This window comes from Lolium perenne, chromosome 7, assembly GCF_019359855.2.
Source record: "Lolium perenne isolate Kyuss_39 chromosome 7, Kyuss_2.0, whole genome shotgun sequence".
NCBI classification, from domain to species: domain Eukaryota; kingdom Viridiplantae; phylum Streptophyta; class Magnoliopsida; order Poales; family Poaceae; genus Lolium; species Lolium perenne.
Genome location: NC_067250.2, coordinates 234,293,711 through 234,316,206, shown reverse-complemented (window position 1 = coordinate 234,316,206; position 22,496 = coordinate 234,293,711). Strand labels below are relative to the sequence as shown.

Here is a 22,496-nt window from a genome sequence, read left to right as displayed (position 1 = left end):
AAACAAGCTTTATACAATGCTCAGAAGCATCCTTTCAATTGAGAACAAGTTCCGGATTGAAATTCAGAGCTGCCATTGAAAGCTATATACACCACCAATTTTACATCTGAACCGTCCGCCACCTTTGGTTGACGCCTGCGGGTGGGGCTTGCTTCCCAGTGTCAGCCACTCAGGGCACGAGGTGGAAAACCTTGGGAGTACTGTTGTTTACTGTTGCAGACTTCAACCGACCGTTATACATGGATTTTTCACCCTTTTCTCACCGGTTGCAAAATAATCTACTCCTTCCCCTGAAATTGGATCTCAAAGTGGACACTCGACTGCTGCACAGGGACTAATTCTACAGTAGATTTCTACCCGGAGATCGCACCTTAAGATGGCATAACATTACACGTCTCACACATCAACAGCTAGCAAATTCAGATCTGCCAGAAGCGGCAGCAAATGCATCAAACTGAATCAAGAACAGCACACAGCAACAATTCAGATCTCAAACCATACAAGAGCACAACGATTATTTCCGGACCATCCATCAACATCACACCGGCCACAGATAGTAGAGCAGAGCAATGGACTAACAGGTTGGCACAGCGACGCCGCGATCGCCACCACCAGATCTCGCAACGAAATTAACTGCTTACCGTTACTAGAGCACACGCCGTTCCTTGACTTGCCCGACGACTACCAGATCAATTCAGTTGGCGGCGGCGCCCTCGCCGTCGGCGGCCTTGGCCTCCTGGCCCTCGGGCGCCGGCGCGGGCGGGTTGAGCTGGAAGGCGGCGACGGGGAAGGCGCGTCCGAGCCCGGCGGGGGTGCGGAAGACGATCTTGGTGCCGGAGGGGCTGATGACGATCTCGGAGAGGGTGACCCAGATGAACATCTCCTTGCTCTTGACCCCGGTCATGCCGTGCATCCGGCCGGGCTCCACGAACGCCGTCACCTCGGCGTCGTACCACACCTGCTTGCCGATGGCGTCGAAGGTGTGGGTGAGGCCGCCGGACTGGCTCTGCCGGAGCCACACGAACCCGGTGGCGCGGTTGTACCCGACCTCCACCAGGGAAGGGAGCGGGAGCAGCCCGTCGGGGAGGCCGAGCTCCACCAGGAACTCGCGGGCCCTGGCCTCGCAGTCCGCGGTGTGCACGTCCGCGCCCGCGCGGTGCTCCTCGATCGCCTGCGACGCCATCGCCGGATGTCTTGCTTGGGGTTTCTTGCTTTTTCAGTTCTCTCCTGCTCGCCGGTCTGGTCTGTCTCTGGTCTCGCTTTTTTGATTGTTCTCTTGGAGGAGATCAGGAGGGCTTTTATGTGCGTTGGGCCACTTGGGACAGTTGGATGGAGAGACTCGGAATGGGATTGATTCCAGTTCCAGCATTGACACATCAACTGTAAGAGCCATCTCCACTCGTCTCCCCGAGAAGCCCCCCACGAGCCGTTTTTTACATCCGGACGGCGAAATCCGGTCCAGTCGCGCCCCCGGTTCCTCGATTTCGTCCGGATTTGGGCCTAAATTCATCCGGCGATCCCACGCCATCCCCGCCCCCCCGGGGAGCGCTCGGTGACTCCGGATGGAGCAAAACCAACCGCCCACGCCCACGTGTCTCCTCTTTCGTCCGAACTCCCCGGGCCATCCTCTTTTTCCCCGAGAAACGCCGCTTGGGGAGCACACGACTGGAAATATACTGCCCCCCATGCCAAAAATTGATCCAATCCGGACGAAAATTTCGCCGGATTTGGACGTGAGGAGCGCCAACTAGTGGGGATGCTCTAAACAGGTGGACTGTGAAGGAATAGGCAGTCTTGCCATCAGTACGCCCCTTCTTCTTTTGCCGATACATGTTTTGTTTTAGCAAAAATAGTCGATGTCATGTTTATAGACCATATAAATTCCCAACAGTTTTGTAGTTGATCCAAAGTCATGTCCGAAGATTGCATCTGCAGCGAATTTCTAACGAGCAAACAAAAATTATATGGAGCAGGACTGGTTGTTAATGGTGAGGGGATACAGCCGGGTGACCATTTCGACACGCGACACGCGGTTACCTGAGCGAGCCCACATGAACGCCTGCTCCCCTTATTACCTCTTCTTCCGTCCCCCTCTTCCTCATTTCTCTGTCTCTCTTTTCACAAAACAAAACCGACCCCATTAGCCAGTTAGACCTCGCATCTTCATTTGGCCACCACCACTATCACCCACCACCCTTGTCGGTGACCCCGCGACTAGCCACCACGGAGAAGGCGCTGGCAACCCTAGAGCGAGGCAGCGTCGAGCCATGCACTTAGGAGTGGGGTGGTGGCTACGAACCTTCAAGGCGAAGCTAGGGTGGTGGCAGACCGGTGGAGGAGGAGCTTCCAGGAGGGCGGTGCGGCTAGAAGGCACGAGACCAGATCTAGCATGAGGCGGTGCAGCTAGGAGGCGTGAGACCAGATCTGAAAAATGAAGTGTTTTTTGCTAAACACGGCAGTTTTTCTCAGGTGTACAACATATCATTCCCCTTCAATATACAAAAGAATCATGAAAAATGAAGTGTTTTTTGCTATTTCCCCCATACTTTGTTCTTTTTTCTTTTCTTTTTAATGAACTTGAGAGGCTTGTGAAACACATCTCCAACTACATATACTTTTCCAATTACGGGCCATATATTTTGGATACGTAAAAAAGTAACTCGTAGATGGATCCTCGAGTACTTCCCTCGTGACTAGAACCTTTTTTTTTTTACCAATTTCTAAACTAAATACAACAACCATGTACTCCCTCTATTTCAAAATAATAAATGTTCTAATTTTGACCTAAGTCAGAGTACATTTTCCTGAAATTTTAGTCAAACTCTGAGAAGTTTGCCTTATGAAAAAGCTTAAATTCAATTATTTTGAAATGGAGGATGTAACTGATTATATAGCAGTTTGGTTAACTAGGCTATGTGCCACCTACGTAATGGAACTTTTTTTTCTATCTCTTTGGGTGGAAACCAACAACAACCTTGAAGTGTATGAGACTGAATTATTTATTTTCACATTTTGTATATGATACTAGGATCAATCCACAATTCAATCAAGCAGTGTGGTACAGTCCACGACCCGGATATATGGAACTATATTTATTTATTTATTATTAAATAATGAAAATATGTGGTGTAATGATGCATGGATCACGCTGGGTAGCAGCTCCTAATCCTATATGAAAGAAAAGCTAAAAGTTGTAAATGGACGCCAAAGATTAGATACGGACAGCTAAGGCTGGTCCTAAACAGTACAGTCCATATCTTTAGCGGTAATCTTTGGTCCTAGCTGATCCTCCACTATAAATTTACCCCTCCTCCCTTGGCACCTCACAAAAATCAACAACTTTGGGCTATTTCCAGTAAACTAAATCATGAACGGGGCGAAATGAGATCTCTGGGAAACAGGATGGAGCACGCTCGCCCCCGCTCCCGCTCGCTGCCCCCGGCGGCCACCTACCTAGCCACCAGCCCCTCGCCGCCGACCACTCGGTCTGCGGCGGCCACCTCACCTCCTGCTGCTGCCCCTGCCGCAGCCCCCCGCTCCCGCTCCCCCTCCAGCTGGCCAAGCCTTGGATCCCATGGGCGGAGCGGAGATCCCGGCCAGATCCAGATCTGCGCCGCCTCGGGCGTGGAGCGCCCCCATCCCCCTACGCCGCCGGCTGGAGCTAGCCTGCCGGGGTGTAATGGCTCTGCGGCGCCGCGCGGACCGGTGGCTATCCAAGGTAGGTCTTATGGTGGCCAGCTGCGCGTGCGCTCCATGGTCGTTCGGACCGGCCCGCTCCTGGAGTCGTCGCCTGCGCGTGCATCTACTCCACCTGCCCCTCCTGCCCATGGCATTCATGGCCAACGCTCGGATTGGCAACTGGTGATTTCGAGGAGACGAAGGCGCTCTCCGCCCGTACCTTCTTCGGCCGCCCCTCGGCCACGCCCCAACTCCCCTCCTGCCACCGGCGTGATGAGGCGCTCCCGTTTCCCCCTCCATAAGAAGCGCGTGCGGGGGGAATGCTTCAAGTGTCTCAGCCCCGGCCACCACGTCTCCGACTGCCGCGACCCCGTCCGGTGCCGCTCCTGCCGCCGCAGCGGCCACATCGCCAAGGAGTGCCGCGCGGGGCCGACCCCGTGCCGCACTGCTGCCGAGCGTCTGCGGCCTCTGTCCTCAGCCGAGGCTCCTCCGCCTAGGCCCATGGCGGCCCGCCCTGGTGAGGCGCACCGGCGCCCTACAAGATCGTCGGCGGTCATCGTCTGCACGCCAGAGACGGAGAGCGCGGCGTAGCTGCTCCACTCCAAGGCGGTCGTGCTCACCGCGTCTGTGCGCCGCAACGACCTCTCCACCGACCTCGTCGCCAGGGCCATCGCCCGTGACTGCAACATCCCCGCCGAGCGTTTCCAGGTGTCCAAGCTCCGGCCTGGCTGCTTCCTCGCCCGCTTCGACATGTCCTGGCACCGGGACCAAGCCATGGACGCGGGCGTCGTCTCCTGCCGGGGCATTGCCCTCACCATGGCCCCGTGGCAGCAGGCCTCCATCCGCGCGTCGCACCGCGTCTGGCGCTTCTACTGCCGCGTCGCGGTGGAGGGCGTCGCCCTCAACTTCTGGACCAAGGATGTCATGCAGGAGGTGCTGGGCTCCTCCGTCAAGGTCGACGTCCTCGAGTACCGCTCGGAAGCCCTCGATGATGCCCAGGTATGCTATGTCTGGTGCTGGGCTTGCAACCCCGACGACATCTGATACGTCCAATTTGCATCACTATTTTATATCATAATTTGCTGTTATTCATTGATATATTTCATATTGGGACACAATACTTATGTTATTTCATCTATTTTGCATGTTTCATCATTATTGGAGGATCAAGCACCGGAGCCAGGATTCTGCTGGAAAAAGCATCTTCAGAACGCAATATTTCGGAAGATCAACTGTGGAAGGAAATTATACCAAAAATCCTATTTTTCAAGATGACGAAGGAAGCCAGAAGGAGGGGCCAGGAGGACCCAGGGTGGGCCCACACCCTAGGGCGGCGCGGCCCATGCCCTGGCCGCGCCGCCATGTGGTTTGGGGGGCCCACGACCCCTTTCGCCTCCTTTTCTTCGCGAAATCCTTCGTCCCGAAAACCTAAGCCACAGAGGGTACCTCGCGAAGAGTTACAGCCGCCTCTGCGGGGCGGAGAACACCAGAGAGAAAAGAGCTCTCCGGCGGGCAGGAATCCGCCGGGGAAATTCCCTCCGGGAGGGGGAAATCGACGCCATCGTCACCGTCATCGAGCTGGACATCATCGCCATCACCATCATCATCATCTCCACCATCATCACCGCCGTCATCACCGCTGGACACCGTCACCGCCGTAGCAATTTGGGTTTGATCTTGATTGTTTGATAGGGGAAACTCTCCCGGTATCGATCTCTACTTGTTGTTGATGCTATTGAGTGAAACCGTTGAACCAAGTTTATGTTCAGATTGTTATTCATCATCATATCACCTCTGATCATGTTCCATATGATGTCTCGTGAGTAGTTCGTTTAGTTCTTGAGGACATGGGTGAAGTCTAAATGTTAGTAGTGAACTATGGTTGAGTAATATTCAATGGTGTGATATTTAAGTTGTGGTGTTATTCTTCTAGTGGTGTCATGTGAACGTCGACTACATGACACTTCACCATTTATGGGCCTAGGGGAATGCATCTTGTATTCGTTTGCTAATTGCGGGGTTGCCGGAGTGACAGAAACCTAAACCCCCGTTGGTATATCGATGCAGGAGGGATCGCAGGATCTCAGAGTTTAAGGTTGTGGTTAGATTTATTCTTAATTACTTTCTTGTAGTTGCGGATGCTTGCAAGGGGTATAATCACAAGTATGTATTAGTCCTAGGAAGGGCGGTACATTAGCATAGGTTCACCCACACAACACTTATCATAACAATGAAGATTATTTAGCCGTATGTAGCGAAAGCACTAGACTAAAATCCCGTGTGTCCTCGAGAACGTTTGGTCATCATAAGTAAACAAACCGGCTTGTCCTTTGTGCTAAAAAGGATTGGGCCACTCGCTGCAATTATTACTCTCGCACTTTACTTACTCGTACTTTATTCAACTGTTACATCAAAACCCCCTGAATACTTGTCTGTGAGCATTTACAGTGAATCCTTCATCGAAACTGCTTGTCAACACCTTCGCTCCTCGTTGGGATCGACATTCTTACTTATCGAAGATACTACGATACACCCCTATACTTGTGGGTCATCAAGACTATTTTCCGGCGCCGTTGCCGGGGAGTGAAGCGCTATTGGTAAGTGGAATTGGTAAGGAAAACCTTTCTTGTTGTGCTGATTTTATTTCTGCCTGCTGCTATAAGTCATTATGGAGAGATCTTCTCTTCAATTTTTATTTGGGAAATCTACTACTACTACAACGGTAGTGGATGAGGCGCCAGGTGAGGAAGTAATACCATATAAAATACCTATGAAAATTATTGAACGTGTTATGGATAACCGCTATGAAGGGGATGGAACTGTCCATCCCGGTGATCATTTACTGTTTTTGCATGAATTATGCGGTTTATTCAAATGTGCAGGTATTGCTATGGATGAAGTGAGGAAGAAACTATTCTCTTTATCGCTGTCTGGTAAGGCGGCGCATTGGTATAAATTACTGGATAATGGGGATTCTCTTGAATGGAATGATATTGTGCCCCGGTTTTATTCTAAGTTCTATCCTCCAAGTGAAATTCACAAGGATCGGAATCGCATATATAATTTTTGGCCTCATGATGGAGAGAGTATTGCCCAAGCTTGGGGGAGATTGAAGTCTTTAATGCTCAAATGCCCCATTCATGAGCTTCCTGGTAATGTTATTATTGATAATTTCTATGCAAGACTTTCTTTTCAAGACAAGACCTTGCTGGATACTTCTTGTTCTGGATCATTTACACGCAACAAAGAAGAGTTTAAAAGGGACCTTCTTGATCGGATCCAAGAAAATACTGAAGGTTGGGAGAACGACAAGGATAGAGAATCGGTATAATTTATGATTATAAATGCATTGAAGCTTTTATGGATACCGATAAATTTCGTAATATGAGTGCTACATATGGTCTTGATTCTCAAGTTGCTGCAAATCTTTATAAAGCTTTTGCCTCTCATTATGAATTGCCAAAGAAGAATTTTGATAAGTATCATGAACCGTATAAAGATAAAATTGATTCGTCTATTAATAAATGTGTTGTAGTTGAAACTGCTGATCATATTATTCCTGAAGCTTATATTGAAAAAACTCCTTTCCCTGCTAAAATGAAGGAGTACTCTGTTCTAAATAGTGCAGTTCATAAAAGTGAAAAGAAACCTGTAGAACCCGAAGAACAAATAAAAGTTGAACCTGTTTGTTGCAATAATTAAAGATCTTGTGACTGAAAATGTGGAGGATGGTCATATTATTTTCTCGTGAAGATGCTTCTAATATTGTTTCACATCCTAATAAACCCAAACAAGCTAGTGTTCCTATGCTATCTGTTAGAATTGGTGATCATTGCTATTATGGATTATGTGATATTGGTGCAAGTGTTAGTGCTATTCCGTATGAGCTTTACACGGAGATTATGCACGAAATTGATTCTTGTGAACTTGAAGATATTGATGTGGTTATTCAGCTGGCTAATAGAGAAACTATTTCTCCAATTGGTATTGTTCGAGATGTGGAAGTTTTATGCGGTAAGATTAAATATCCTGCTGACTTTTTGGTACTTGGTTCTGCTGCTAGTGATTATTGTCCTATTATTTTTGGTAGACCTTTTCTAAATACTTGTGGAGCTATTATAGATTGCAAGAAAGAGAAAATTTTGACTAAATTTGCTGGTGAATCTTATGAGTTTAACTTCTCTAAATTTACTAAAACTCCTTATAAAGCTGATTTGCCTAGTAATGATTTTAAAATGGAACAGTGTGCATCTATCGTTCTTGTTCCTAACAATCCTTTGCAGCAACATTTGGAGGATAGCGAGAGTGAAGTTTTTAGGAAAGAAAGAGATGAGCTTGAGGAAATTTTTCTTCGCCAACCTATTCTCAAGCATGATTTACCGGTGGAAGATTTGGGTACAACACCTCCACCAAAGGAAGATCCTGTTTTTGATTTAAAGCCTTTGCCTCGATAATCTTAAATATGCTCATATTGATGATAAGAAAATATATCCTGTTATTATTAGTTCTAAGCTTTCGGATTGAGGAAGAAAGGTTATTGGAAATATTGAAGAAGCACCGAGGAGCTATTGGCTACACTCTTGATGATTTGAAAGGGATTTCTCCTTCTATTTGCCAACATGCTATTAATATGGAAGATGATGCAAAGCCTGTTGTTGAACATCAGCGTCGTCTAATTCCGAAGATGAAGGAAGTGGTAAGGAATGAGGTATTACGACTTCTTGAAGCTGGTATTATATATCCTATTGCTGATAGTAGATGGGTTAGTCCTGTGCATTGCGTTCCCAAGAAAGGAGGAATGACTGTTGTGCCTAATGATAATGATGAGCTCATCCCTCAAAGAGTAGTTGTAGGGTATAGAATATGCATTGATTTTCGAAAAGTTAATAAAGTTACTAAGAAAGATCATTACCCTTTACCATTTATTGATCAAATGCTAGAAAGATTGTCTAAAAATACTCATTTTTGCTTTCTTGATGGTTATTCTGGGTTTTCACAAATTGCGGTTAAAGCTAAAGATCAAGAGAAAACCACTTTTACTTGTCCTTATGGAACTTATGCTTATAGACGCATGCCTTTTGGTTTATGTAATGCTCCTGCTACTTTTCAAAGATGCATGTCTGCTATTTTTCATGGTTTTTGTGAAAGTATTGTAGAGGTATTCATGGATGATTTTTCCGTCTATGGGAATTCTTTTGATAGTTGCTTGCGAAACCTTGATAAAGTTTTGCAGAGATGTGAAGAAACTAACCTTGTTCTTAATTGGGAGAAATGCCACTTTATGGTTAATGAAGGAATTGTATTGGGACATAAAATTTCTGAGAGAGGTATTGAAGTTGATAGAGCTAAAGTTGAAGCAATTGAGAAGATGCCCTATCCAAGGGACGTTAAAGGTATTCGTAGTGTTCTTGGTCATGCTGGGTTTTATAGGAGATTTATTAAAGATTTCTCCAAGATTTCAAAGCCTCTTACTAATCTTCTTCAAAAAGATGTACCATTTGTTTTTGATGATGATTGTAAGGAAGCTTTTGAAACTCTTAAGAAAGCCTTAACAACTGCTCCTATAGTTGAACCTCCTGATTGGAACTTACCCTTTGAGATTATGTGTGATGCTAGTGATTTTGCTGTAGGCGCTGTTCTTGGACAGCGAGTAGATAAAAAGCTGAATGTTATTCATTATGCTAGTAAAACTCTTGATGCTGCTCAAAGAAATTATGCTACAACTGAAAAAGAATTATTAGCTGTAGTCTTTGCTTGTGATAAATTTAGATCTTATATTGTTGATTCAAAAGTTACTATTCATACTGATCATGCTGCAATTAGATACCTTATGACAAAGAAAGATGCTAAGCCGAGGCTTATTAGATGGGTACTTCTTTTGCAAGAATTTGATTTACATATTGTAGATAGGAAAGGTGCTGATAATCCTGTTGCTGATAATTTGTCTAGATTGGAAAATATTGCTTATGATCCTGTTCCTGTTCCTGTTAATGATAGTTTTCCAAATGAACAATTGGCTGTAATAAAGGTGAGCTCGCGAGACAGTCCTTGGTATGCTGATTATGCTAACTTTATTGTTTCCAAGTACTTGCCTCCGACCTTTTCAGCTCAGCAAAGGAGGAAATTCTTTTATGACTTGAGGCATTATTTCTGGGATGACCCACACTTATATAAAGAAGGAGTGGATGGTATTATGCGAAGATGTGTTCCCGAATATGAACAACAAGAAATATTGAGTAAATGTCATGGTAGTGCTTATGGAGGACATCACGCCGGAGAAAGAACCGCGCAAAAGGTTCTACAATCAGGTTTTTATTGGCCAACTCTCTTCAAGGATGCGAGAAAGTTTATTTTATCTTGTGATGAATGCCAAAGGGTTGGTAATATCTCCAGACGTAATGAAATGCCTATGAATTATACTCTTGTTATTGAACCGTTTGATTGTTGGGGATTTGACTTCATGGGACCTTTTCCGTCTTCGGAAGGTAACACTCACATACTTGTTGCTGTTGATTATGTTACTAAATGGGTGGAAGCTATACCTACAAAAAGTGCTGATGGTGAGACCTCTTTAAGAATGCTTTTAGATATTATTTTTCCTAGATTTGGAGTACCTAGATATATTATGACTGATGGAGGTTCTCATTTTATTCATGGAGGTTTTAGAAAAACTCTTGCTAAGTATGGTATTAATCATAGAATTGCTTCCGCTTATCATCCTCAAACTAGTGGTCAAGTAGAATTATCAAATAGAGAGATTAAATCTATTTTGGGAAAGACCGTTAATAAAACTAGAAAGAATTGGGCTAGTAAATTGAAGGATGCACTTTGGGCTTATAGAACTGCTTATAAAAATCCCATGGGAATGTCACCTTATAAAATGGTTTATGGGAAAGCTTGTCATTTACCTTTAGAACTAGAGCACAAAGCTTATTGGGCTGTTAGAGAATTAAATAAAGATCCTAAACTTGCCGGTGATAAGAGGTTGTTGCAATTGAGTTCTCTAGATGAATGGAGGAATGAAGCTTATGAAAGTGCTAAACTCTTTAAAGAGAAAGTTAAAAAATGGCATGATAGGAGGATTATCAAAAGAGAATTTAATATTGGGGATAAAGTCCTATTGTATCGGTCTCGTCTCAGATTCTTTGCAGGGAAATTACTCTCGAAATGGGAAGGACCGTATGTTGTCGAGGAGGTGTATCGTTCAGGAGCAATCAAAATTAGCTCTCTCCAAGGCAATGCTACGCAAGTGGTGAATGGACAAAGACTCAAGCATTATATCTCAGGTGATTCCTATAATGTTGATGTTGATATTATTCAAGTGGAAACACCGGAAGCTTTCATCAAAGGGCAAATTGACAGTCCGCCAGAACTCGACTTTGAATAGGTAACAGTACTGGTAATGAAAAGTACGCAATTTACTTTCCGAACAATATATTCGCTGTTTTTGGAAAATATGAAAAATTACGAGTTCGAAACGGAGTGGAAAGGACGCACGAGGGCGTGGCACCATAGGCCGGCGCGGCCTGACCAGGGCCCGCGCCGCCCTATGGTTTGGCCGCCCCGTCGCCCCTTTCCGACTCTGTTTCGATCTGGTACTTTCCGTTTGTTGTGAAAATTTTTGCTATATAATCCCCCGGACCCCTGGAGGTCCGTATATCGTGTTCTCGACGTGTTTTGTTTCGAGCTGTTTCTGCCAGGATTTGTTTCAGATCTAGAGCTATCATGTCTTCATCGGAAACTCCGAAGGACAACTCCAGCAAGGATGTTGGCAACTTGTACATGGAGGAGCTGAGGATGCACCCCAAGGAGTTGCTGCTCGTTGGAGGAGAACTGCAGGTCAAGGATGTCCAGGGTCCTAAAGGAGAAGGAAGCCTGGAAGACAGGATGGAGAAGCTAGAACAAGAGGTTTTCAAGTACAAGAAGATGGCTGAGCGAGAGGTGGATATCTTCCACAGGATTGTATCTAAACTCATTGCTGAACATGAGAAGGAAACTGCAAAGCTTTGGAGCGACATCCTCTCACTTCACGACACCACCAACAAGCTCCAAGCACAACTCTACGACGTTCAGAATCAGAACTGTGAGTATGAAAACAGGTTTAAATACATAAGCCGTGCTGCTAGTTTCAGGATTCCCGAGACCAAGATGTCGTTTCTTGATGGAGAGCCTCTTCCTTGGAAGTCTGATGACGGGAGTTCATCACCACCATCTCCGCAGGAGTAATTCATCATCGGTATTGGCATCCCCTTGGTTTGTTCCAAGCTTGGGGGAGTGCCGCGGTATCACATTATCACTACCTTTTACTTTTATTGTCAAGTAGTGTCATATCATGAGTAGGGAAGTTATCATATAAGATGGGTTGCAGTTGGAAGTATCTCTCTTTAGTTGTTTGTCTATGTATCCCTTGGTGTGAGTTATCGTTATGGAATATTAATGAGAAGTCTTATCATTTACATATTGCACATCCTATTCTAGTTTGCAATCTCTATTATATGATTTACCTTGTTGTTAGTATTGGTATCACTTTGGGAGCATTGAATAAATCTATTTGGTTTTGGCAAACTTAGCATTGGTCAATAGCAACAACACTTTGAGGTTTAAGTAGAAAAGAGAAATACATGTAGATGTTTCATTGTCTTTCTTGTTAGCTCATAGCTTACTATTCTGAAGTTAAGATTGTTTGTGCTTACAAGGAAGATGCATGATTGTTTCTATCATATGTATATTTGTTTGTTTCCCTCGACTCTTATGCTTGCTAATTAACCTTGCTAGCCAAAGACCTGTACTGAGAGGGAATACTTCTCGTGCATCCAAACCTTAACCCAAACCTATGTCATTTGTGTCCACCATACCTACCCACTACATGGTATTTTCTGCCATTCCAAGTAAATACTTCATGTGCTACCTTTAAACAATTCAAAACTTAGTATCTCTTATTTGTGTCAATGTTTCATAGCTCATGAGGAAGTATGTGGTGTTTTATCTTTCAATCTTGTTGGGCAACTTCCACCAATGGACTAGTGGCTTCATCCGCTTATCCAATAATTTTGCAAAAAGAGCTGGCATCACTATTTTATATCATAATTTGCTGTTATTCATTGATATATTTCATATTGGGACACAATACTTATGTTATTTCATCTATTTTGCATGTTTCATCATTATTGGAGGATCAAGCACCGGAGCCAGGATTCTGCTGGAAAAAGCATCGTCAGAACGCAATATTTCGGAAGATCAACTGTGGAAGGAAATTATACCAAAAATCCTATTTTTCAAGATGATGAAGGAAGCCAGAAGGAGGGGCCAGGAGGACCCAGGGTGGGCCCACACCCTAGGGCGGCGCGGCCCATGCCCTGGCCGCGCCGCCATGTGGTTTGGGGGGTCCACGACCCCTTTCGCCTCCTTTTCTTCGCGAAATCCTTCGTCCCGAAAACCTAAGCCACAGAGGGTACCTCGCGAAGAGTTACAGCCGCCTCTGCGGGGCGGAGAACACCAGAGAGAAAAGAGCTCTCCGGCGGGCAGGAATCCGCCGGGGAAATTCCCTCCGGGAGGGGGAAATCGACGCCATCGTCACCGTCATCGAGCTGGACATCATCGCCATCACCATCATCATCATCTCCACCATCATCACCGCCGTCATCACCGCTGGACACCGTCACCGCCGTAGCAATTTGGGTTTGATCTTGATTGTTTGATAGGGGAAACTCTCCCGGTATCGATCTCTACTTGTTGTTGATGCTATTGAGTGAAACCGTTGAACCAAGTTTATGTTCAGATTGTTATTCATCATCATATCACCTCTGATCATGTTCCATATGATGTCTCGTGAGTAGTTCGTTTAGTTCTTGAGGACATGGGTGAAGTCTAAATGTTAGTAGTGAACTATGGTTGAGTAATATTCAATGGTGTGATATTTAAGTTGTGGTGTTATTCTTCTAGTGGTGTCATGTGAACGTCGACTACATGACACTTCACCATTTATGGGCCTAGGGGAATGCATCTTGTATTCGTTTGCTAATTGCGGGGTTGCCGGAGTGACAGAAACCTAAACCCCCGTTGGTATATCGATGCAGGAGGGATCGCAGGATCTCAGAGTTTAAGGCTGTGGTTAGATTTATTCTTAATTACTTTCTTGTAGTTGCGGATGCTTGCAAGGGGTATAATCACAAGTATGTATTAGTCCTAGGAAGGGCGGTACATTAGCATAGGTTCACCCACACAACACTTATCATAACAATGAAGATTATTTAGCCGTATGTAGCGAAAGCACTAGACTAAAATCCCTTGTGTCCTCGAGAACGTTTGGTCATCATAAGTAAACAAACCGGCTTGTCCTTTGTGCTAAAAAGGATTGGGCCACTCGCTGCAATTATTACTCTCGCACTTTACTTACTCGTACTTTATTCAACTGTTACATCAAAACCCCCTGAATACTTGTCTGTGAGCATTTACAGTGAATCCTTCATCGAAACTGCTTGTCAACACCTTCTGCTCCTCGTTGGGATCGACATTCTTACTTATCGAAGATACTACGATACACCCCCTTTACTTGTGGGTCATCAACATCCCGCGCACCTGCGACGCCTCCTTCCTCACGCGCTTGGGCGCGGCGCCGCCAATGCGCTGCTCCCTCCCCGACGGCACGCCCCGGGAGGAGGGCTTCGAGGACACGCGCGAGCCCCTGCTCATCCACCTTGACAAGACGAAGGACTTCTCGCCGGCGGAGCGGCACACGCCCAGCAGCCGCGCCTCCGGCATCCCCTCGCCAGAGGTTGCGCTGCTCGACGCGCATGTGCCCACGGAGCGCTTCGACTGGAGGCTTGGGATGGAGGACGCCAGCCCTAGGGCGCGCCACGACGCGCCCGACATGCAGGCTCGCCTCGGCCCCCGACGCCGCGACGATCGTGATGATGACGACGACCAACCTGGCCGTGGCGGGTGCCGGCCTCGTCGGCCTTGGCGCGACGCGCTGCTTGGCCGCGCCGGCCAGGGTGGGATGCAGAGGAACGGCGGCGGTAACATCAATAACCGCCGCCAGCAGCAGCGTCAAGGTGGCGGCGGGCGCCGCCGCGCTGAGGATGGTGCCTCCCAGGAGCCTGTTGACTCCTTCGCTGCCGATGCTGTGAGGCCTAGCGCTGCTGGCGTGCCGGCGGTGCTCTCCGTGGCGGACCCGTCCCTTGGCGCCGCTCTGGCGTCTGCGCGCGCGGAGTTTCGCCGGCCAGAGCCGGAGCTGCTGCAGGCTGCTGCTCTGCCCATGGAGGTGGACATCTTCCCTGTGCGGTTTGACCCTGCTTCGTTTTGGCAGGACCTCTCGCGCACCGACCCCGTGGCCATTGAGATCGACGCAGCTCAGGGATGGGCATCTCCGGCGTGGCAGGCGCTGGGTGACCACCTGCCCCCTGGCCAGGAGGTGGGCCTGGAGGCGGACCTGCCGTGCGTCCTGGGCGACACCGATGGAGAGGTCCTCTTTGGACCTGGGGTGCAGCTTCCGGTGGCCACGGCGCCGCTGTTGGAGAAGCCTGCCGGTGACCACGACGGCCGCGGCGCGCGCGCCGATCACGCCGGCCATGACGTCCTCGACCTGCTGGCGGCCAAGTTTGGCGAGATGGAGGTCGACGGTGCTACCACCTTCCTCGCCAAGGTGCTTAGCATGCTGCCGCCGTCCGTGATGGGCGCCATCCCGCCGGTCGATGCTCCCAAGCCCAGGGCTGGCCGGCGCAAGAAGCTGAAGGGGGAGCTCCTGCCGTCCCGTCGCTCCTCTCGCACATGCTGCATCAGGAGGGCGGGCGCGCCCCTGCCGTGCGTCCTCGAGGAGAGCCCGACGGTCGCGCTGGGGCTCGGTGGAGGGGCGGCGGCCGTCGAGCCGCCTTGCTCTTCGCCTCTGGACGCTGACGAGATCGCACGCATCCGCCTCGACACCGGCGTGCTCCAGGGCGCGCGGATCGCTCTCCCGGACAACGAGCTCCTGTCCATCCTGGACATGGAGGCTTAGGCACTACGTGTCTGTGCTGATGCCCTGCCATCTCCATGTTAGATTGTCTGCTGTCTGTGTCGCAGAGGGCCTCCCCAGTTTCGGACCCCTGCTGCTGTAGCCGTCATGTGTGCGTGCGTCGCGAGCCCGACGGCCCTCGCTTGTGCTGTGTCTTCAAATCCCCGTCGAGATTAGCTCCGGATGTCTGTAACCGTCTCTGTTCGGTCGTGGTTGTGGAAGTTATCTTCGTGCCTTGTGTTTCGTCAACGCTTGCGCCCCCCTGTTGTGTGCCTAGTCTCCGATGGATCTTGACCTGAAAATCCTGGACTGGAACCCGCGCGGACTCAACAACCCTGCGCGGAGGGCGGCGATTCGGGGGGTCGTCGAGCGTTCCGCCTGTGACATCATCTGCTTCCAAGAGACGAAGCTGTCTGACGCTTCCGATGCCATCCGGGCTGAGTCGGTGGGCTATCGCTGCCGTTCGGCTTTCGCCTCTCCGGCCGATGGGACCAGAGGGGGTTTGTTGGTCGCCTGGGACCCCGATAGATATGATGCCCAGCTCATTAGTTCGGCGCACAACTCCATCACCGCCGCCTTCACTTCCAGAGCCGGTGGTCCGGCTTGGACTCTCACCAATGTCTACGGACCTTCCGACACCGATGTGGCTAAGGAGGCCTTCCTCCATGACCTTCAGGAGTTGAGGCACCCTGTCGTTGGCCCTTGGCTTATTGTCGGCGACTTCAATGTCATCATATCCGCAGCGGACAAAAACAACGATCGGCTCAACAGGCGTCTCATGGCCAAGTTTCGGGCCATGCTCAACATCACGGAGATGAAGGACATCAAGCTAGTGGGCCGGCGGTTCACTTGGAGCAATGAGCAGAACCCGCCCACCCTTGTCCGTCTCGACCGGGCCATCTGTAATGTGGATTGGGACGCCTCCTTCCCCAACGCCCAGCTAACAGCTATCTCCTCCTCGATCTCGGACCACTGCCCTCTGGTGCTGTCCTGCGCGGGCAAGATTAAGCGCTACAGTGGTTTCCGTTTCGAGGCGTTCTGGCCGCACGTTGAGGGTTATGCGCAGACGGTGGCTGATGCTTGGGTCCAGCCTTGCAACCACTTCAATGCGCTTACTCGCCTTCACCGGAAGCTCTCCCGGACGGCCTGCGCTCTTCGCGCTTGGCACAAGAAGCGCATCGGCGACACCAAAGCTCAGCTCCTCCGGGCCGAGGAGGCGGTTAGGCTTCTGGACGCAGCGCAAGACTTCAGAGCTCTTTCGGCGGACGAGACCGACCTTCGGCATCAGCTGAAGTCCCGTATCCTTGGCCTCTCGGTGTTGGAGCGCATTCGGGTTCGACAACGGTCTAGGGTGTGTTGGCTGCGCGCTGGGGACGCCAATACCCGTTTCTTCCACGTTAAAGCTAACGGTAGAAGACGCAAGAACTTCATCCACTCCCTTAGTCGCGAAGGAGGCACGGATGCCATCTCTCAGGAGGAGAAGAGGCAGGTGGTGGACGCGCACTTCCATGCCATCCTGGGCACGACACCATTGCCGTCGGCCACCTTCAACTGGGAATCCCTCGGGCTGCCTAGCCTTGACCTTTCCACGCTAGACGCGGACTTCTCCCTTGCTGAGATCCACGACGCAGTTAAGGCCATGCCGTCGGACAAGGCTCCTGGTCCCGATGGCTTCATCTCCAACTTCTTCAAAGCCTCGTGGGACTTGGTTGGGCCGGACATCCTTCTAGCCTTTCAGCAAATTGTGGATGGCAATTTTGCTGGCCTGCACCTGCTCAATGTCTCTCACATGGTGCTTCTGCCTAAATGTGATGACGCCTCCTCCATGAAGAACTACCGCCCCATCAGCCTCATGCACAGTTTCGCTAAGCTGTTCATGAAGGTCCTCGCCACAAGGCTGGCATCCAGGATCGATGAGCTTGTGGGCATTGAGCAGAGTGCCTTCATTAAAGGTCGGTGCATCCAGGATAACTTCACCTACGTTCGGGCTCTTCTTCGGCGGTTGCACCGCTCCAAGACGCCATCGCTTCTTATGAAGCTCGATATCTCCAAGGCATTCGATTCGGTCTCCTAGACGTACTTGCTGGATATGCTACGGGTGCGCGGCTTTGGGGTGCGCTGGCGGAATTGGATTGCCGCCTTCCTGTCTACAGCCTCCTCACGCGTGCTCTTCAATGGGGAGGAGGGTGCCAGCATCGCTCACCGGAGAGGCCTTCGGCAAGGTGACCCCCTGTCACCGCTCTTGTTCCTCCTCGCCATGGAGCCGCTTCCCCGCATCTTCGCCTTGGCCACCGAGGAGGGCATTCTGTCGCCTCTCGCGGGGTCCATTCGATGCTCCCTCTACGCCGACGATGTGGCCCTCTTCATCAAGCCGACCGCCGGAGAGGTTGCTGTGACAAAGGCAATTCTGAAGGTCTTCGGTGAGGTCTCCGGGCTGGTTGTCAACCTCACCAAGAGTCAAGCCATGCCCATTCGATGCGACGGCATCAACATCGACACCATCCTGCAGCCGAGTGGCTTGCAGATCACCTCGCTGCCATGCACCTACCTGGGCATGCCTCTATCGCTGCGCCGCCTGCGTAGGATCGACATCCAACCTCTCATCGACAAGATCGCCGCTCGACTTGGACACTGGAAGGGCAAGCTTATGTCCAAGGCGGGCCGGCTCACCCTGCTTAGGGCTGTCCTTTCGGCGCTCCCGGTTTTCCTCATGACGACGCACCCCCTGTCTGCTTGGGCGGTGGCGCAAATCGACAAGCTAAGACGGGCTTGGCTTTGGGCGGCATCAGATGTTTGCAACCCTGGCCAGTGCAAGGTGTCCTGGAAGCTAATCTGTCGGCCGCGTGAGGTGGGCGGCCTTGGGGTGCTTGACCTGAAACGGTTCAATAACGCCCTCCGCCTACGATGGATTTGGCTTGCGAAGACCGGGGCGGACAAGCCCTGGAAGGGCCTGTTGGAGAAGCCCTCCCCTTCCGACCAAGCCTTGTTCGCCTCGATGACTGAGGTGACCATTGGCAACGGCCTGGCAACCAGCTTCTGGTCTGACAACTGGTCCGGGGAACCACTGAGGAAGCGATGGCCCCTGCTTTACGAAGTGTCCAGGCGCAAAAACAGGACGGTGGCAGATGCCATCAACGGAGACCACTGGCTCATGGACCTCCGGGGGCGAATTTCTCTCCCCCTGCTGGCAGACTTCGTCGCACTTCGACAGGTTGTGCTAGATTGCGACATTGATCCCGACAGTGAGGACTCTTTCCGGTGGAAATCCGCCTCCGGTGTCTACTCCGCGTCCTCCGCGTATGCGCTGCAGTTCGTCGGGATCCCACAGTCACCTCTGCGTCATATCTGGCCGGTCTGGGCACCGCCAAAGTGCAAGTTCTTCATGTGGCTCCTTATGCAGCGTCGGATTTTTACAGCGGATCGGCTGCTTCGCTTTGGGATGCAAAACCAGTATTTCTGCCCTCTGTGCTGGCGCAACCTCGAGACCCCTGCGCATCTCTTCGCTGAGTGTCCTTGGGCTCGTCAAGTCTGGGAGCGCACCGCCCTCCTGTTCCACTGCCCAGCCATCGGAGCTCCGGACGGCGACGACCGCGCCCTGTCCTGGGCTGTGACCACGCTGGAAGCCTCAGACAAGCGAGCAGCCTCGCTCATCATCCTGGTGGCGTGGGAGATTTGGCGCGAGAGAAATAGGCGTGTTTTCTGTAATAAAGAGTTGACTGTGTCTGGCCTCACTCACCTCATTGCTGATGAGGCCAATAGTTGGGTGCTTGCTGGTGCGAGGCACCTTGTAAGGCGAGAGTAGGCTTGAACCTGAGGTGGGTTTAACCACCCGTGTTGTGTTGTCTGTACAGTTCCGTTCTTCTTCTATATATGAAACCAGCAGTTCTCCTGCTGAGATTCAAAAAAAAAAAAATCAACAACTTTCCTTTGGCCAAGGCTAGGAATGGCTTGCAAGATGTTTTTAGTATTTGCTTTACTGGTATAACTGCATGTCTTTTGAGTTGGATTTTTTCTTACGTATGTAATTGATATTTATGGTATATGTGTATACATCGTCGTCAGCTCCTGACGGGCGTATCGCCGGTTGGTACCATGGTTTTTAAGGCGGTAAGCCGTCCTAAAGCGTTGGGAGCGCTCTACCACCTAAGCGGCCGCTTAAGTGCCAAAAGCAGACCTAAATGGGCCAAGTGCTAAGACGCTTGGGGGTGCTCTATCGCTTAAGCGTCCTAAGGCGGACGCCTTAAAAACCATGGTTGGTACAGTTTAACCTTAGCTAACTCTGGAGGTAAGGTTGTGGCGAAAAGGAACTTGCGGGTGACGGATGCTAGGTACAATTTGGTTCATGACATGTGTTATTTTACATGAATTAATGTTTTAACTAAGGCCATGCATTGCTCTTGGTAGAAAAATATTGTGATTTCTTCCTTTTACTCAGCAGCATTATATTCTCTTCATATGCATTACCCTTGATTGTTACTCTGTCGGGAGAAAATGCTGAGTAGCTCGATGCAGAGACAGAGAGCCTATAGTAGCTCTCGTTATGAGCTGTACTTTGAAGATATACAATGTCTAATTTTTTCCTATTGTAATGATGCAGCATTAAGCCCATACATGTGCTGGCTCTACCAGCTAGCTATGGGGTCTAAGATATTTGTTAATCTTGCTAATTCAGATATATTGTCTTTTCAAATAGGTGTTCTATTTTTCTTACAAGATCAGAGTTTATTCTCTATTGCAATGCTGCTTTGAGGATGATGGAAAAAAAAACTTTATTTTTGGTAAAATTATCGGAGTGAAGTGTTATGTTGAGTGGATTGCTGAAAAGGCACAGTGATTTGAGTCTACAAAAATGGAGCCTCCTATTGTGGCTTATATGTATAAGATCATACTACACAAAGCAGTAATAATAAGTGGTTTATAGGATGTGTTTTCCTAGATTGTGATCTAATTTGCAGAACACGATTTTTTTGCTCCAAGATTGCTGTCCAGACTATGGCACACCAAAAACAAATTGGTGGCGTTTGTTTTTCCAGAAGAAAGTGGTACATTTTGTATGTTTTTTTTCCTTTTGACTCACAAGAGGTTGGGTGGACAATCTATTAGTATGACAGTGTGTATCTTAATATGAACAACAAACCCATGTTTCTTTTGTATCTGCTACTTGCTGAGGTATGACTGAGGATCAGAGTAAAAAAGATTGGCATTAATGCAGAGTTTTTTTTTGAACGTGGATCCAGAGTGAATTGGTCATATAAAGCTTGGAGCGTGATGTAGTGTTGTTTCAAAAATATCGAGTGAGTGAATGGGGGTGTCGTGCTTCTCATCCTTATTGTAAATTGTGTCGTGTGCATGGAACCTGCAGTGTCGTAAACAAAAACGTTTGCCACTCTACCATGCTAGCCATGCTATGCTAAAATGAAATGTAGGCGGCGAGGCGAAGCTCGCATATCCGTCTAGTATTGTATAAGGCTGAACATTGTTCTCGAAGGGTGGTTGCTCCCAACCATTTATCTTTCTAGAACCCTATCTCAAACCCATTTCTAATGGAGAAAGATCCATACGAAAAGAAATACTTTTTGGTAGCCATAATACCAGCCCAAAAATGTGAATCTCCAGGTTTTCATATAATTCGAGATAACACTTTTGAGCCAACATACTTTCTTTGTAACAAATTCTGTCATACACCATCCTAGGTTAACAATTGAGCCAACCATTTTCCAACAAATTCTGTCATACACCCTCATGAAAACCAAGTTCACCTTGATCTTTTGGATGACAAACAACACTCCATTTATTTAACCGGTATTTTCTTTTCTCACTATCTCCTTCCAGAAAAATCTTTATCAGAAATAGTCCAATCTATGCAAAACTCCTTTAGGCGGTTGGAAAAAATAAATCATATACAGTACCATAATTGCGAGTAGTGAATTGATGAGAACCAATCTTTCACCCAGAGATGGTAATTTTACTTTCCCTCTACTAAGTCGCTTCTGTAGTCTTTCCTCAACTTATTTCCATTCAGCAAGTGCAAGCCTCCGATAATGAATCAGAATGCCCATATAGCTGATTGGAAAACTGCCCAAACCTCATTTGAATAGTTTGGCATATTGGTTAACCTCATCTTGAGCCTTGCCAAAACAAAACAATTCTCTTTTATGAAAATTATTTTTTATACCCGAAAAATGCTCGAATGCTGATAATATGAGTTTCAGATTTCTAGCTTTGTCCAAATCATGATCCATAAAAAGAATTGTGTCATCGGCATAATGAAGGATGAATAGATCTCCATCAACCAAATGAGGCACCACACCTTCAATCTAGCCCTCAAATTTTGCTCACTCAATTATGATAGATAGCATATCCGCCACAATGTTGAATAACATTAGAGATAGGGGATCACATTGCCTCAAACTTTTTTTAAAGTATCTACCAATATCATCATTGACCTTAATGACGATACTTCCACCAAAAACAAAGTTATTTATTAGCGTGTGCCACTCTTCAGAGAACCCTTTCATCCTTAGAGTTTGTTGAAGGAAATACCATTTGACTTTGTCGTAGGCTTTCTCAAAGTCGATTTTGAGAATTACCCTATTCAACTTTTTACGATGCAACTCATGTATAGTTTTATGCAGTGTTACAACATCATCTAGGATCTAATGACCTTGCATGAAAGCTCTTTGAGTCGGGTGCACCACATGATCAGCCACCGAATTAAGTTTAACAGTAGCAACTTTAGTAAAAATTCTAAAACACACATTCAGGAGACATATTGGTATGAATTGTTGAATCCGTTCCGCATCATTAACCTTTGGTTATAAGATAA

The 22,496-nt window shown here is 48.3% G+C and overlaps 1 protein-coding gene across 1 annotated transcript; it reads right to left on the bottom strand.

The window, feature by feature from the left end:
- Positions 1–455: 455 nt before the first annotated feature.
- On the bottom strand, positions 456–1,316 carry LOC127313972 (uncharacterized). The gene has a single exon (XM_051344443.2). The coding sequence runs from the start codon at positions 1,181–1,183 to the stop codon at positions 695–697; it is 489 nt and encodes a 162-aa protein (XP_051200403.1). The 5' UTR covers positions 1,184–1,316; the 3' UTR covers positions 456–694.
- Between the last annotated feature and the right edge of the window lie 21,180 nt (positions 1,317–22,496).

What these genes read in the sequence shown, in the direction of transcription:
- LOC127313972 (XM_051344443.2), bottom strand. Translation starts at nt 1,183, where the DNA reads ATGGCGTCGCAGGCGATCGAGGAGCACCGCGCGGGCGCGGACGTGCAC.